General features: G+C 49.5%; 5 protein-coding genes across 5 annotated transcripts; 2 read left to right on the top strand and 3 right to left on the bottom strand.

Annotated features, from left to right (window-relative positions):
• Positions 1-10: 10 nt before the first annotated feature.
• Positions 11-784, top strand: cnaB (calcineurin regulatory subunit B; the record flags this gene model as incomplete). Its single annotated transcript, XM_043289888.1, has 4 exons — positions 11-119; positions 182-234; positions 289-362; positions 439-784. The coding sequence occupies 4 exons, from the start codon at positions 11-13 to the stop codon at positions 782-784; spliced, it is 582 nt and encodes a 193-aa protein (XP_043145823.1).
• A 2,537-nt stretch (positions 785-3,321) lies between these two features.
• Aud_004951 (uncharacterized protein) lies at positions 3,322-4,753 on the bottom strand (the record flags this gene model as incomplete). Its single annotated transcript, XM_043289887.1, has 2 exons — positions 3,322-3,650; positions 3,895-4,753. 2 exons carry the CDS (start codon positions 4,751-4,753, stop codon positions 3,322-3,324), a joined length of 1,188 nt encoding a protein of 395 aa, XP_043145822.1.
• Positions 4,754-8,834: 4,081 nt separating this feature from the next.
• On the bottom strand, positions 8,835-9,846 carry Aud_004950 (mitochondrial 37S ribosomal protein uS9m; the record flags this gene model as incomplete). The annotated part of the gene is made up of 2 exons (XM_043289886.1): positions 8,835-8,926; positions 8,991-9,846. The coding sequence occupies 2 exons, from the start codon at positions 9,844-9,846 to the stop codon at positions 8,835-8,837; spliced, it is 948 nt and encodes a 315-aa protein (XP_043145821.1).
• A 362-nt stretch (positions 9,847-10,208) lies between these two features.
• Aud_004949 (putative translation elongation factor eEF-1 subunit gamma) lies at positions 10,209-11,866 on the top strand (the record flags this gene model as incomplete). The annotated part of the gene is made up of 4 exons (XM_043289885.1): positions 10,209-10,238; positions 10,359-10,560; positions 10,805-11,521; positions 11,580-11,866. The coding sequence occupies 4 exons, from the start codon at positions 10,209-10,211 to the stop codon at positions 11,864-11,866; spliced, it is 1,236 nt and encodes a 411-aa protein (XP_043145820.1).
• A 608-nt stretch (positions 11,867-12,474) lies between these two features.
• Aud_004948 (NIF domain protein) lies at positions 12,475-14,608 on the bottom strand (the record flags this gene model as incomplete). Its single annotated transcript, XM_043289884.1, has 2 exons — positions 12,475-14,415; positions 14,492-14,608. 2 exons carry the CDS (start codon positions 14,606-14,608, stop codon positions 12,475-12,477), a joined length of 2,058 nt encoding a protein of 685 aa, XP_043145819.1.
• Positions 14,609-14,728: the final 120 nt, after the last annotated feature.

Raw genomic sequence — 14,728 nt, 5'->3', positions numbered from 1 at the left:
AATAGCCAACATGGAGCATCCCAGTGAACCAAATAACGCCGCTATGTATGATGCACGCAGACGTAGAGCATCTGTTGGGACATCACAGTTATTAGACAACATTGTCTCGGCTTCAAACTGTCAGTCTTGACCAGCGAATTTTTCTTTACCCTTGAGACCGCGATCTAATCATCAGCAACAGTCGACAGAGATGAGGTGGACAGGCTCCGCAAGCGATTCATGAAACTTGACAAGGTCCGATCAATACGTGAAGGATTATATGAATAATATGGCTTAAAACTGCCGCAGGATAGCTCCGGCACGATCGATCGTGACGAGTTCCTTTCCCTCCCACAAGTGTCCTCCAACCCGCTCGCAACGAGGTACGTGGACAGACATTAGATGGTGGCGCCGTGGAGGAACAACCAGGGCGTTGGCGATATGCTTACCGATACACAGAATGATTGCGATCTTCGACGAAGACGGAGGCGGCGATGTCGACTTCCAAGAGTTCGTGTCCGGGCTGTCGGCTTTCAGCTCCAAGGGCAACAAAGAGGAGAAGCTCCGGTTCGCGTTCAAGGTCTACGACATCGATCGGGACGGCTACATCTCCAACGGCGAGCTGTTCATCGTGCTGAAGATGATGGTGGGCAATAATCTGAAGGACGTGCAGCTGCAGCAGATCGTGGACAAGACGATCATGGAGGCGGATAAGGACCGCGACGGCAAGATCAGCTTCGAGGAGTTTACGGAGATGGTGGAGAATACCGATGTCAGCTTGAGCATGACACTGAGTATGTTCTAGCAGGGTGTTCCAAGGAAAGGACAAGACTGACCGACTGTGTTTGGACAGGCCAAATCTAAGCGTTGCACATGAGTATATTCGAATCTTGCTATCTGGCGTTGTTGTTCTTTTAATCTGTTGCTTGCCGCCGTCGAATGCTTGCCGGTCCTTTCTGCCCCTTTGGCTCTGACATGAATTTCACGATCATCGATGATCAATGACCTGTAGTTTATCCTGGCATCCTTGAAGGAACCACAGACACGATGACATGCACATATACAGTCCATGACTATCCAATATATATATATATATATTACTCACGCGTGTGGCTATAGTATAAATTGCGAGTATATATAGGCGGTGGGTGGTACATACATCAAACGACCAATATCCTCATTACAGAGAACATAATCAAGAAGGAAACAAGACATATAAAATAACCCCAGTCCTTTCAGCGACTTGATCCAGATTTGTCATTTGTCGACGGGGGTAAGGTACTGGATGGTGTCAACACAAGCTACCGTACCCTATTTTGCTCGGCAGTTTACTTTTATCCACGTAAATAACCTAACAAGGAACCCAAGAATGTCAACGCCTTTCAAGGGTTTATACCTCTGTAATCTACTAAGTATGTAGAATGTAACACCACCACATAACAAGCGGAATTTCTCATATATACGTACCCATAGAGGTTAGCTACGCATATCGGCTGGGAATATATATATGCATGCAGATGAGCCTACCTCTGCTAGTGATTTGACCAATATTCCTGTTCAAGAAGGTCCAAAAAATGGCATGCTGCATGTGTCTAGCTATGGGATGAATAATAAATTCCATACAGCTGCAGCTCATCACCATCCGTTTATCCATGGGATTTCACGTCCCGATCTACGGAGTATCCATCGACTATCCTATCTAGGTAGCCCCTTGGTAACGTGGATACGATTAGTGTTATGGTTTAGACTAGCGTCCCGCGGAACCGGGAGCAACTCCCGACCCTTGGTGATGGGACCTGATCTGTGGAATACTCCGATGTCGAAAATGTGAGGAGTCGAGTGTAGTCGAGTGTAGTGATATCACCATGTTTTCATTTGGAGGAACCACTTCGGACCTTCCGTTCCCTCCGATCCCATTTCCATGTTTCTCAGAAGGCTTGAGTTTGAGTTTGATAGATTTTCCACGTGTTGATTTAAACGTAAACTCTGGGTATCATGAATGTAGTCATGGACTGAGATGGCAATCGAACGTTTCCTAAAAATCTAAGAGATTGCACGCCTTAAAACTACTCCCTAATGCTCGCTTTGTGCGGATTCATGTAGATAGGGGTCGAGACGACCACTTCATGGTGACGTCTCGGTCATGTCTTGGTTATGTTTAGTCCTGATCATCCGCCCCCACATCTTTCCTCCAGCGGAGCTGAGTCTGGTCACTGGTCACTTTGACATTATTAGACAAAGTGAGGCTACTTGGCATCCAGAAAGAGGAAGAAGAAGAAGCGCCGCGATTGGACTGTCAGATGTAGGTTGGGGATCATGGACGATCGGAGTCCGGCCTGATGACCGCGACCAAGGAGTCGGATCGCGCCTCGTTGTGCTCTCTCACAAATCACAATCGTGGTGATAGCCTTGCGGGTTCCGAACCTGAAAACCGGGACGTGCTAGTCTTGCACCGGCGCTATAGGCGGCCGTATCGAGTTTGGATTTGTGGCCCAATTTGCGTTAGCAGGTTCATGCCCCTACTGCTTCGTTCTGTTGAAGTTGTGACAGAGCAGACCACATAGAGGAAAAAAAAAAAAAAAAAAAAAAAAAAAAACCCCAAAAAATTTCTATCGCTAGAAAGAAGTGATATATCCTGAATACGCTCAGAAAGACCCTCCCACTGGTTGCACCGGAAATGCGAAGAAAGAGTTACGCTTGAGGGGTATATATACAAAATCGGATGTTGTCTGAGGAGACCCCAATGAAAATGAGACGATACTGGGTAATATGCGGTTTCACTCTCCTGTCTCAGGAACAAGAGCGCCAGAGATGAGAATGGTGATGGAAGACCTCTCAGGGCAGATGCCTATCCAGGAGGGCTTATGGTAGCCCTGCGGGGGAAGCCCTTCAGGTCTTCGTGCTTCGCGGACAATGGAGCCGGGGAATGAAATGGCCTAATTCCCCGCCCTGCTCATAATGAACGAGAGACGTGCAGTCATGGACACATGATTCAAGGAAAGTGCTCCGTAGTGCGGGCTGAGAAATGAGGAACAGGACCACCTGGTGGTACTTTGTAGTCCGTCACGGTCGTATGAACCATAAATAGTGGCCGCTTGGACTCATGGGATTCGTTGTTGAGAACTAATTTAGTTCCTGCGTTAGGCAGACGCGAGCGCAGCCACAGAAGTACGGAGTACGACCACGCCATTGGGGAAAGTGAGTTCGGACACGGCGGGGACCATCACTCAGGACCGCGAAGTGGTGGCTGCGGCGGCGCTCACTCCATGTGCGTGCACATTATCTGGCTGGCTTTCTAACAGATCGATACATTCCCCGAGGACTATGCGATGAGTCGCCGGATCAGATAGCTGTGCCAAATTTCTTGAAAAGGATCTCTTTCTCGACTAATGTAGGGCTCTTACCACAGAGTATCTCCTCCTCCCAAATGCCCATCTGATAGTCCACCAGCCCATGCTGCTCCATCTGATCACATAGCTGAATAAGTTCTCTGCCCATATCGTCCAAACGATTGCTAGTGAGCATTGAGGTGTTGGACGGTTGATGGCCGGTCCGCAACACCTCCTGTGTCATATCTTTCTGTCTTTGGCAGACAGCCAACCAGCAGATGTTGAAGTCATTCCATAATTGCAGTCGATCCGAATAGAACATCGGATCGTCGCTCAAAATGCCTAGGATTGGTTAAAGGTCAGCAACTAAGACGCCTCATCATGAAAATTGATCTTCATATGCCCGCTACGTAGGCTCGAAGGTATCATCGGCGAGTGCCAAGAGTGTGATCAACGGAAAACAAATGATGTATTCAATGTGCACGTAATATTGTATTCAATGTTACCATAAAAAGGTACGATTCTTGAAGGACGGTGGATAAAGTGATGAGTGGGAATCCGAAGAAACGCTAGGGAAGAAACATACCAAGTTCCCGCGCATTAGTGACAAGCCACTCGGAAATTTCCAAGAGTGATCGCCCAGCCTCTACCAATCGGCCGGCGCGAATGTGATCAAACGTCGACCGCAAGACTCGTTGAAATCGACCATATTCTTCATTCAGATTTGTCGAATCCGGAGTTACATGCTGCTGCTGCTGCTGTTGCTGTGAATGATGATGCTGCTGCGGCTGAGACCTTGCTGGTTGCTCCAAACGCCTCGCCGTTGTCCCCACAGGGGTAAATTCGGCCATGTTTGCGGGAAAGGGCTGCATTGCGCTCGAGCGCCCAATGGGACCGGGCTGGTTATAAGCAGATGACGAGAGGTGCGAGTTTAGGTAGGGCGAAACCTCTGCAGGGACCCCTGTTGCCATCGGCTCATTAGTTGGAAAGTACTGTGGAACAGCAAATTGGCTGGGCAGGGCATCAATCGCTGCAGACTGCCGTGCTGAGTACTGTGGCACGACCTCGTACGGATTTTGTGTCGGACCTTGCTGACTGAGATTATATACCATCTCCGATTCATACGCGCCGAAGGGTTGCTGTATCGACTGCTGGCGCTGTGGTTCGCGCAACGTCGTAGGATATGGTTGTAATTCGTCCCCGTGCAAGGAATCACCCTGAAACGCAGTGTCTGTGTATCCATAGTCCATGTAGCCTGACAGTCGAGATCTTGTCGCTGCTTGCGACAATCCCGGATGGTTTCCACGTGCTGAAGGTTGGCCATGCTGTCGAAAACGATCCGCAGCACCGCGGGATGAACCGGGGCCCCCTCGACGTGTCGACCCCGAGCTGGTTGTGGAACTGGAGGGATCATGCTGCTTCATGCGTCGGCTATCGCCATCCATACCACGCTGTCGGTCCCACGAGACCCTGCGCCCTGGATGGAGGTCAAGAGACCAATGCGCTTCGGGGGAGAGCGGAGGACTCGCGTATGGTTCCAGTTTGCCGGGATGGTGTAGTTTGGTCGTTAACGACGTCGTCTGTTTGAAATCCTTTACAAGGCGAGCTCCTACTCCCTCTTCCACTCATTCATAGACTGGTACAAGCAGTTCGGAACGGCACTCTTACTATCGGATGTGCCGAGTCTCGTGGCGAGTCTCTGTTCGGTTCAATGTACCGTGTTGCGCAAGCATGCGCAGTCTGGTATCTATCAGCAATTATGAAAGAAGATGTTTGACAACCAAATTGAAATGCAAAATATGTACGCATGATTGGCAACAACTTACCTCTCTGATACAGTGACACCCTCTCAAGTCGTGGTTCTTTGAGAATGGTAACCTCCTCTGATAGAGAACGAAACGCACAACCGTGCGGGTAGAATGACAAAGTGCGGAAGAGAACCAGGGGTAATAATAATTTTTCTATGATTCAGAAAAAGATACGACCCAATGACCGTAGTCCTGTAATTGCAGCCCAAGCAACCTGCTCTGACAGGTGAGGGACACCAGAGACTGCGTGGAGAGTGGGGGAACAAGAGCGCAAGATGGGTTGCAAGATATACTTCGATTGACAGTGACTAGAATAGATCAAGAAATAAGCGGTCTCTAGGGTATATATTTAAACTCTCTGGAGAAGGCAGGATCAGCATCTAGGGGCTGTATCGTTTACAAGCAGTGCAATAGAAGGGAGAGGCTGAAGTATTGATGATCTCTTGGTGGTCTCTATTGATGCGCTTACATCCAAGCAAGCGAGCAAGCAAGCAACAGAAAAATGGGTAAAATTAAATTAATTGAATTAAAAATAAAAATAAAAGAAAAAGAAAAAAGCAAAAAAGAAATACGCACACATATATGACGAGAACGAGGAGGAAAAGTAAGGGTAAAAAAATAAAGGAATGGGGGGTTAAAGAGACAAACAAAAAAAAAAGTAAAAAAAAAAAGCAAGTGATCTATTTCCAAGTTAGAAGACAGCAGCAAGATCTTCTGCTTCGAATAATCATTATTATTACTATTGTTCTATCATACATGACATGGTCCATACATGTCTTCTGTCCATTTTGCTTTTTGTGTCCACTTGACTCGGTCAACCCGAACGTGATGGCGGATGTTACTTGTTTCTTTTTTTCGTATGTTCCGAGCCATTGGGGGCAGAAATTCTCTTCTGGCGCGGTTTCTATCAATACTACCTATATCATGCTGTACTAAGTGCTGCCCTTTACCCTATGATTCGTGCTGTAGTCCTGTTGTTGGGATTCTTATGGGTCATCATTGGGCAGCATATACCCGAGAGCGTTTTCTGAGGATGCTCTAACTCATCTGACCTAGCGAGTATATACAGGAGAAAATCAATATTTCTGCTTATATGGTTGGATCACCAGGATGGGAACGCATACTAAAAGAGTAAATGAACGAAAATGACAATTAGTGATTTGAGATGATTTTATTAAGCCTATGCGAAGATGCGGAGCTAATCGGTCCTTCCATTGTGCTGGGGCGCACGATGATGCAGAGAGACCGAAAGAAACAGGTCAGAAAATGGACAGATCCAGGTCGACAGAGGGGAATGACCGATAAGGTTGAAGAACAGGGCCACTAGGTTTTCTAAAGTAAGGTACCACTAGCTTTGTCTTAGACTGGAGTCACCCGAGTACTCGAACATATTATTGTTGCCCTGCCTTGTATTCTTTGGTCTGGTCTAGTCTACAGTATTTGAGTATTAGAACCCGACTATGAGCAAGTCAGGGCCACTATATGATGCTGTCCTGCTTAGCGCTTGGCTGATCTTCCATTAAATCCACTCCAGGGATCTTCGTCATTCCTGTTGATCATGTTGATGGCTCGATTTTGACAAATCCCACTTGACCCCAGGAGCCCGAGACACTGGTACACCCCTTGTGGCTGCTCAGAGGTTAAACTTTCTCAATGATTAGCTCCATCTGGTAGAATCTTGAAAAACAAAGTACGAACAAGGCGAGAGAGAAAGAGAGGACTCGGTGAAGAATGGACCGAAGAAGAATATCTTGCCATTGTACTCCGATCCTCAGTAAAGGAGAAAAATCCCCCAGAGGAGATAAGCACAAAGTACGTACCCGCCTGTCCACAAGTGACCTCCAAGTCATAGTCTAGACAGCCACCGCCAAACTGACGGACGAACTCTATTAGTCTCTTCTAGAACAAAATTATGCTGTGTTTTCATAGACACCAGTGCAGAGGGCACTGAGTCGGTATCGGCATTATTATCCCTTGTCTCCCAGAGACACAGCGCCGAGTTTTGTCATTGAAAACGAGCCAACTCGTGCAAAAATAGCGAAAAAGACAACGAGGATACTGTGACGGACGATTACTGACTACTGAGTACCTGGCTAAAGACAATCGACAGGATTGACCTGCTGGCGACCGGAATCCTGGGAAAAGCCATGCATGCAGGACGGACCAACCGATTGGTAGCTTTTCGAGTTTAGAAACCAAAAAGGGCCCCAGCAGTGCTTGGAGATCTGCAAGAGATGTCACCCACTCCTACTAGAATCCTGACAGATCGTGCTATATTCCCAGGGAGGTAATGGGATGAATGATTTTAGTCACAGTTCAAGCTATAGCAGCTAGTGTGCGAGGGGACCGGGCCCTGGCGTCAGATCGGGGGGAACTGACGGCTGCGGCGTGATCCAATAGAACTCATGATCGGTATTTGTTGATTTGAAATACTTCGCCTGGGACGCAATTAGTAGTAGACTGAGTGATTACCTTGTATTTCCATCCTGTTGCTGTCCTTCCCATGATCTTCCAGCTTCGCAGCTTTGCCAATGATACTACGGACAGTCCGAGTGAGGCGTGCCAGGCCGCCAGCTGCACGTTAGTCAACCTTCAATGCGAACAATTGGGATATGTGAGGGGCTGTCACTAGTGCAGAATCATACTACTTGATCTCTGTTCATGAAAGCTCATTGTCAATGCCAAACCGAGAGTTGAATGTCAAGTTCGACCTCCAAAATATCAAAGCAGAGCAACATACGTTAGGTGAAAACAATACACATGGCATACTGAGGTAACAAACATATATTGAGCATCATCGAAGGGCATCATAAAAATGACTTCTGCCTGCCATTATGATTACCAAATATATCCATAAATTATAGCCATAGACCGGCAGGAACATTGTAAACCGACCCAGGAGATGACAACTATGATCAAAGTCAGAATCAGCAATGTGCAACCCTCCTCCAGCGAACTCTTCACTCGGCCCTCTCAGTATCCAGGCTCCCTCTTTCTCCTCAGTTCACAGACCGATGATCTCAGCGCCACGTTGCCAATAGCAATACTTAGCTGTGATAGTCTGAGTTTGAGACCGCGACACATGATCCCTTCATCGACCTGAAACTCGAGACTCAGGACTCGGACTCGAGGAGAGCTCAACGGCAGTGTGTGTATTGTGTAACATTGGTTCTCATTTCTGTCAGCACTGGGCTGGTCCGTCATCGTACAAGGTCCGCGCAATCCCTCCCCTCTCGTCCAGAAATCCGTGCGCCTCTTTCTGTTCCTTTTTACATGTTTGGATCTTTCAATTGGGTTGCTTGGTTCTTCTGCATTCGGGCTACAGTTTGGAATTTGGACCGAGACTCGGGAAGTTAGAATCGTCTTGGTTAGTGTGCACTGATTTGACAGTAGTAGGAGTCGTAGTTCTGCTGCCGGCCTTTTCAATGTTCGTCCAGTGTTTGTCACAATTCTAATCAATCGATTTCATTGTCATCTGAGGGTAACGCCCGATAAGAGTCAAAGTAAGGTACATTGCTTGTCGCCGAGACCACTAATGCAAGTGTCTTGTCTTGAAACAAACCGCCATGGCACTCACGGTGATGCGGAGGATTCGAAGGTATATTCATTCAAGAATCAAGATGGCAAGTGAGATAATGATACAGGTTGGGGAAATAAAAACAGTAAATGGTGTAAAGAACAGACAGCACGCCAGGACCAAGAGAGAATAAACATGCCTTCATCTCTTGACCCAGGTTGGCATCTTGCGAGCCTTGACGTGACCGGGTTTCTTTCTCTCGACGCGACGAGCATCGACGGTAATGACACCAGCTAGAAAGATTGTCCGTCAGCAATATTCTTACTGTCCACCGAAGCAGTATCATCTGTAACGTACCTTTTCGCAAAATCGGCTTCAGCGCAGGCTCGTGGACGAGCAGTGCCCGTGCAAGGGCTAATGTGATGGCCTCTGCCTGACCAGTGACTCCACCTCCTCGAACAGTAGCCCACACATTATATTTGTCTAGTCTCGACGTGCATCTCAGCGGCCAAGTTGCGCTCTCACGGTCGTGCAGACGGGGAAAAGCTTCTGTCAGCGTCTTGCCGTTGACCATGACCTCACCCTCGCCTTCGACCAGGTGGACCACCGCCGACGAGGTCTTGCGCTTCCCCTTGCCGCGAGCTCGGCCCATCTCGTCCACTGTCGCCGGTGCCGGCTTATTTCCGTACGGGTTACCAGGCCGAAGAAAGGTCTTCAAGGTGTCGCGGACTTCCCCGGGGAGAAGGGCAGGGTCAATGCGATTGAGTCGCTGCAGAATCTTGACCAAGCTCTTGTATTTCTTCGTCGGTACGGGCTCGCCGACAAAGTCACGGAACTGTGCGAGTTTGAACCATGCCATTCGAGGAGCTTCGCTTGGGGACACCGTAGGTAGCGATGCGTACTTGGCGCAGATACGTTCCAAATTCAATAAATGATCGATGAACTTGGGACTGCCGGAGAAGTAGGCCGGTGATGCGGGAATGACCCGAGCAGGACGAGTAGCAAGTTGGGAGAAATCGATCTCGGGGGCTGCTCGTACCTGGAGAGCATTTCCACCGGCGGTTTGGACCTCAGTTGCATAACTTCGTGTACCTTTTCGCTGTTGTAACGAGCTTCCTGAAGCAACTGTGGAGGTTCGGAGGATGGACTGCAACTGAGCTGTTCGGACCGACCGCACCGCCTGAACGATGCAATTAGGCCTCTGCCACGCCATAATCGAGGAAACCGGCAGGCAGGAGCCTTGCTTAGACCGTGGGACAACTGTCAATGAATGTAGGGGGAGGGAGAAATAGTAGCAGTGTGGCCACCCCGTCGAAATCCTAGCCTATCCTTGTTCTGCCGTTATTGGGCAAGCCTGAGGTTTTTCGATGACATATCACGTGAGCGACCAAACGTTCCTCCGATCGCCGACGCCGAGTCGTGATTCGCACAAAATTTCGTCGTTCTTTTCCGCCAGAACCCCTCAGGTGTCGCCCTTTTTTTTTATTTGAACAGCTTCTCCTTTTTCCCACCCCTCCTCCTCCCTCTTCCTCTCCTTTTCCTCCCACATCTCCCCATCTACATCTCACATTCACAATGGCTTTCGGAAAGCTTTACGGTCTTCCTGTATGTGTTATTCTAGATAATCAGCCCGATTGATTTCCCTGGGTTTGATGGATTACATCCATCCAGCTGCCTTGCTTCCCCTGCTTAGGACAGCTGGCTAATCGGAAACACTCAAAACAGGAGAACGGTCGTACCATCGCCGCCCTCGTCGCTGCCAAGTGCAACGACTTGGAGGTCGAGCTGGTCAAGACTGAGGCCAACTCTGCCGCTGCCTTCAACCAGTCTGCTGAGTACCTCAAGCTCAGCCCCCTCGGCAAGATCCCTGCCTTCGAGGGTGCCAATGGCTTCACTCTTTCCGAGTCCATCGCCATCGCTGTCTACGGTATGTTTCAATTTGCTTTAATGTACCTCTTTTCCACGACCAGCTATGTCGAACTCCTTTACATGATGAGCAATTTTTTATTACTAGTTATCCCTGGCAGAACTACTGTGTTGATAACATTACAACTCTGAATTTCTTGGTTACCCCGCCTTTTGGCAGAAAATTTCCAAAAATGGAATTGACCTTGTTTCATCGTCGCAAACCACCACTGGTCCTGAACATTTTGAGACTGACTGGATTTAAGTGACCTCCCAGAACGAGAAGACCACTCTCCTGGGCAAGACCAAGCAGGACTACGCTGCCATCCTTCGCTGGCTCTCGTTTGTCAACTATGAGGTCCTCCCCAAGCTCGGTGCCTGGTACCGCCCTCTGATGGGTCTTGACGCCTACAACAAGAAGAACGTTGAAGATGCCGCCAAGGCTGCCAACAAGGCTCTCGCCGTCCTTGAGAAGCACCTCACCGCCAACACCTACCTGGTCGGTGAGCGCATCACCCTCGCCGATTACTTCGGTGCCTCTCTCCTCACCCGCGCTTTCGCTACCGTCCTGGACAAGGCTTGGCGCTCTGAGAACGTTGCCGTCGCCAGATGGTACAACACTATCATCAACCAGGCTCCTTTCAAGGCCGTCGTCCCCAGCCCTGTCTTGGCTGAGGAGGCTATCAAGTACACTCCTCCCAAGAAGGAGGAGAAGCCCAAGGCTGCCCCTGCCAAGGCTGCTGCTCCTGCTGCCGAGCCCGAGGCGCAGCCTGAGAAGAAGCCCAAGCACCCTCTTGAGGCTCTTGGCAAGCCCGAGTTCGTCCTTGATGAGTGGAAGCGCCAGTACTCTAACGAGGATACCCGCCCCGTTGCTCTGCCCTGGTTCTGGCAGAACTACAAGCCCGAAGAGTACTCTCTCTATGCTGTTGACTACAAGTACAACAACGAGCTGAAGCTCACCTTCATGGCCAACAACCTGATCGGTAAGGATTTGACTTCTTTGGCTCCATACCGCTCCCACTTTCTGACTTTCCATCGCAGGTGGTTTCCACGCCCGTCTCGAGGCTTCCCGCAAGTACCTCTTCGGTGCTCAGTCCGTCTACGGCGAGAACTACAACTGCGTCGTCCGCGGTGTCTTCCTGGTCCGTGGCCAGGACTGGAAGCCCGCCTTTGAGGTCGCCCCTGACTGGGAGAGCTACGACTTCCGCAAGCTCGACCCCTCCAACCCCGAGGACAAGAAGCTCGTCGAGGACATGTGGGCCTGGGATACCTCCGTCACTGTTGACGGCAAGGAGTACCCCCACGTTGATGGTCACGTCTTCAAATAGACGGCGTTCTGAAAATGCTATCAGCGACCTCGTGATGTCCTCTCTTCCCCTCATGACATTGGGTTAGCTTCTATATGAACTCGAGCCTTGGCCATAAGCCCTTTCGTTTCAGGATACACCCCATACGTACCTGTTACCAAAGGTCTATGGGCCTGGCTTTCCATTGATATCCCTCTCGCCCTCCTCTGCGCCCAATTGACCCGCCTAATGTCTACGTTGCCCACGACTGAATGGTTTACGTATTTTCATTCGTCGACTTGACTTTCAAAAAAGCTCCTCTTCCTAAAATGCATGGATATTGTATATCCACGCTAATGATATCTTGAGATGTGGAATGATAGTAGCTAGTCTAGCCATGAAGAAGCCAAAAAGCACTTCTTGATCCTAGCAGTTTTCTGTTTCTAGTATTTATCCAGTAATATGTTCGATGCACGCCGTCCACGTAAATGGTGCATTTGAAGCCGCCATGTATTCTCTTGACAAGCGTCACGAGGCTCAAATTACAATGTATCTAATCAAAACACCGATAACTTCACACCTAATTTTACAGTAACAAATAACAGGGGTATCCTCGTCATGAATCAATAAACGCAAGACCAAAAAGTCAATCAGTCGCGGCGAACATTTAACGACTCCTCTAGGCGATCGAGAAGGTAGTTTTCCGATTGCACTGAGGAGGGGGGAGAGGGAGAACGTCTGGCATGCGATTGCGGCACATTTGTAGCTCTTGGGATAGCACTGTCCTCAGCCGGAGTAGCTGGGGTGCTGTCGGTCGGGGTAACCCCTCCGATGACCCCCTCTGCAGTTATGGCAGACACAGCGGCGGTAGCCAGTCGCGCCGCTTTTTTCTCCTGTTTGCGAGCTCTTCGTCTTTCCTTGCGTGCCTGGGCTATTTCCTGGGGTGTTGACGGCGTCGTCGAAGAACTCCCGGTTTGCTGTTGTGAAGACTGATTCACCCCGATGTAGAGATCAAGGATTGTGGCGTTAGCCGCGAGCTTCGAGTCCCAGAGCCGGAGCAACTTGCTGACGTCGTCATGCTGCGCTAGGGCATCAAGGCATTCCAGGACTTTGGGAAATATGCGAAACTCATCAATACCCGGTGCGTTCGTGAACTCCGGGATCTCGAGGATGTTGTAGGGCTCGCTGAGCGCTTTGAGCTTGCTGTCATCGATGAGAACGGTGTTCGTCTGGTCCCACCGTGAATTCCCTTGCGCCGCCTTTTTCTTCGTTTTAGACCGACCTTTCTGATGGGAGCTAGGGTACGAGGCTTGAATCTCTTGATTGCTCCACACTGTCTCTAGGGTCTTATAGACCTGCACCTTTGACCTGTACTGAGCTTTGGAGAGGTTCAACTTATCGCGGCCCCATTCAGCTACCAGTGACTTTCTTTTCTCGCCAGGAAACAGTTTCTCGCAAACTGCGCCTACCGTCTCTGGTTGCGAACTGGACCAGATCATGACTTTGTAGTTTTTCAACAAAACGTCCAAAAACTGGTCCAGGCCAGTCCTTTTGACGAAAGAAGGGGGCAGACGTCTGTGTTTTCGAAATATCAGAGTGCCGTTCAGGTCAAGAATGACCAGTAGAGGTTGGCGGTTGGGATGTAGTTTCGGGGCCAAGGACGATTGCGTCAGATACCCCTTAGTCGGCGCAGGAGGCTCCGGGGTCTTAGATCGCCGGTCACGCGGTGGGATTGGGAGCAATGGTTGCGGTGTTGGACCCTGAGAATTGCCTCCAGTATGGCCGGCTGTTGTAGGATACATTGGGTCGAAGGCACAGAACGGAAACCCGCCGAAAACTGGTGGTACCAATGCTGGACTGGAAACACCCAAGTTCATAGGGGGGAATGGGGGCATTGGAGGCATGAAAGGTAGTATCTTTCCAGGATTATTCAAGTCTGGCATTGGCGGGAAACCGTAAGGGGTAAACGGGAGGTTATTGGGCAAGGTTTGCGATTGTGGTGGTTGCAAGTTGGATAGGTGTAATGGGACAAATGGCTGCCGCATAGCCGTGTTGATAGGAGAGTCTGCTGTACTGGATGGTATAGGCAAAACGGGAAACGAGTTGATATTCGGGTCAAATTGCGGATTAATAGACGGCGCATTGAAGGGCTGCTGTAGTTGTATGTACGGAACTTGAGCTGGTTGAGAGCCTGATAGTTGCGGACTATACGGTGACGGTTCTTTTGACATTTTGTCAAAAGGTCTGGCATTGCGCCGTGTACCATTTTCCCGCAAACCGCTCGACACAGCATTGTCAGTTCCGGGAGAAATCAATGTGTCGGAGCGCCAAAGGGCGTCGTTCGAATCCCAGCGACCTTGATACGGCCTCCATGATTTCTTCAGATTTTGGCTTGTATCGGGCAGACCATTATCGTTCTGTGGATGATATCCTGCTCGAGGTGTACCATCTCTCACAGGTTTTGACCGTCTCATTCCTAGATCTTCGAGAGCACTGCTGACCGTAGCTTGTAATTGGGGTTTCTTCAACGAGTTGATATGTGGTGGCGACGTCAAGGTAAAACTGGCTGGCACTTTGGGATGGGGCAGAACCTGTACAGGAGAACCCAATGTTCAGTCGTCGATCGTCGACCATGGTGATCATCTGTACCTGGATTTGTATACACACCTTCTCGGACGCCCCGCCTTGGAGCATGCGGCGATAGGCAGCAGTCACTGATAGCGGCAGAGATGAGATAAATGAAGCAAGCCTAATGAATGGATGGACCCAGCGCCCGAAAACCATGAAGTAGACGAAGAATTGACGCTATACGTAAGGAAAGAAAGAATGATCGAGATTGACTGCGCTTGGATGGGTGGAAGAACGGCAAAATAAAAAGGCGACAACAGACAATCGCCGCGCGGA

The sequence above is a fragment of the Aspergillus udagawae genome (assembly GCF_001078395.1).
Source record: "Aspergillus udagawae IFM 46973 DNA, scaffold_3, whole genome shotgun sequence".
NCBI lineage: Eukaryota > Fungi > Ascomycota > Eurotiomycetes > Eurotiales > Aspergillaceae > Aspergillus > Aspergillus udagawae.
The sequence above is the reverse complement of the archived record's forward strand: the minus strand, read 5'-3'. Positions and strand labels throughout refer to the sequence as shown.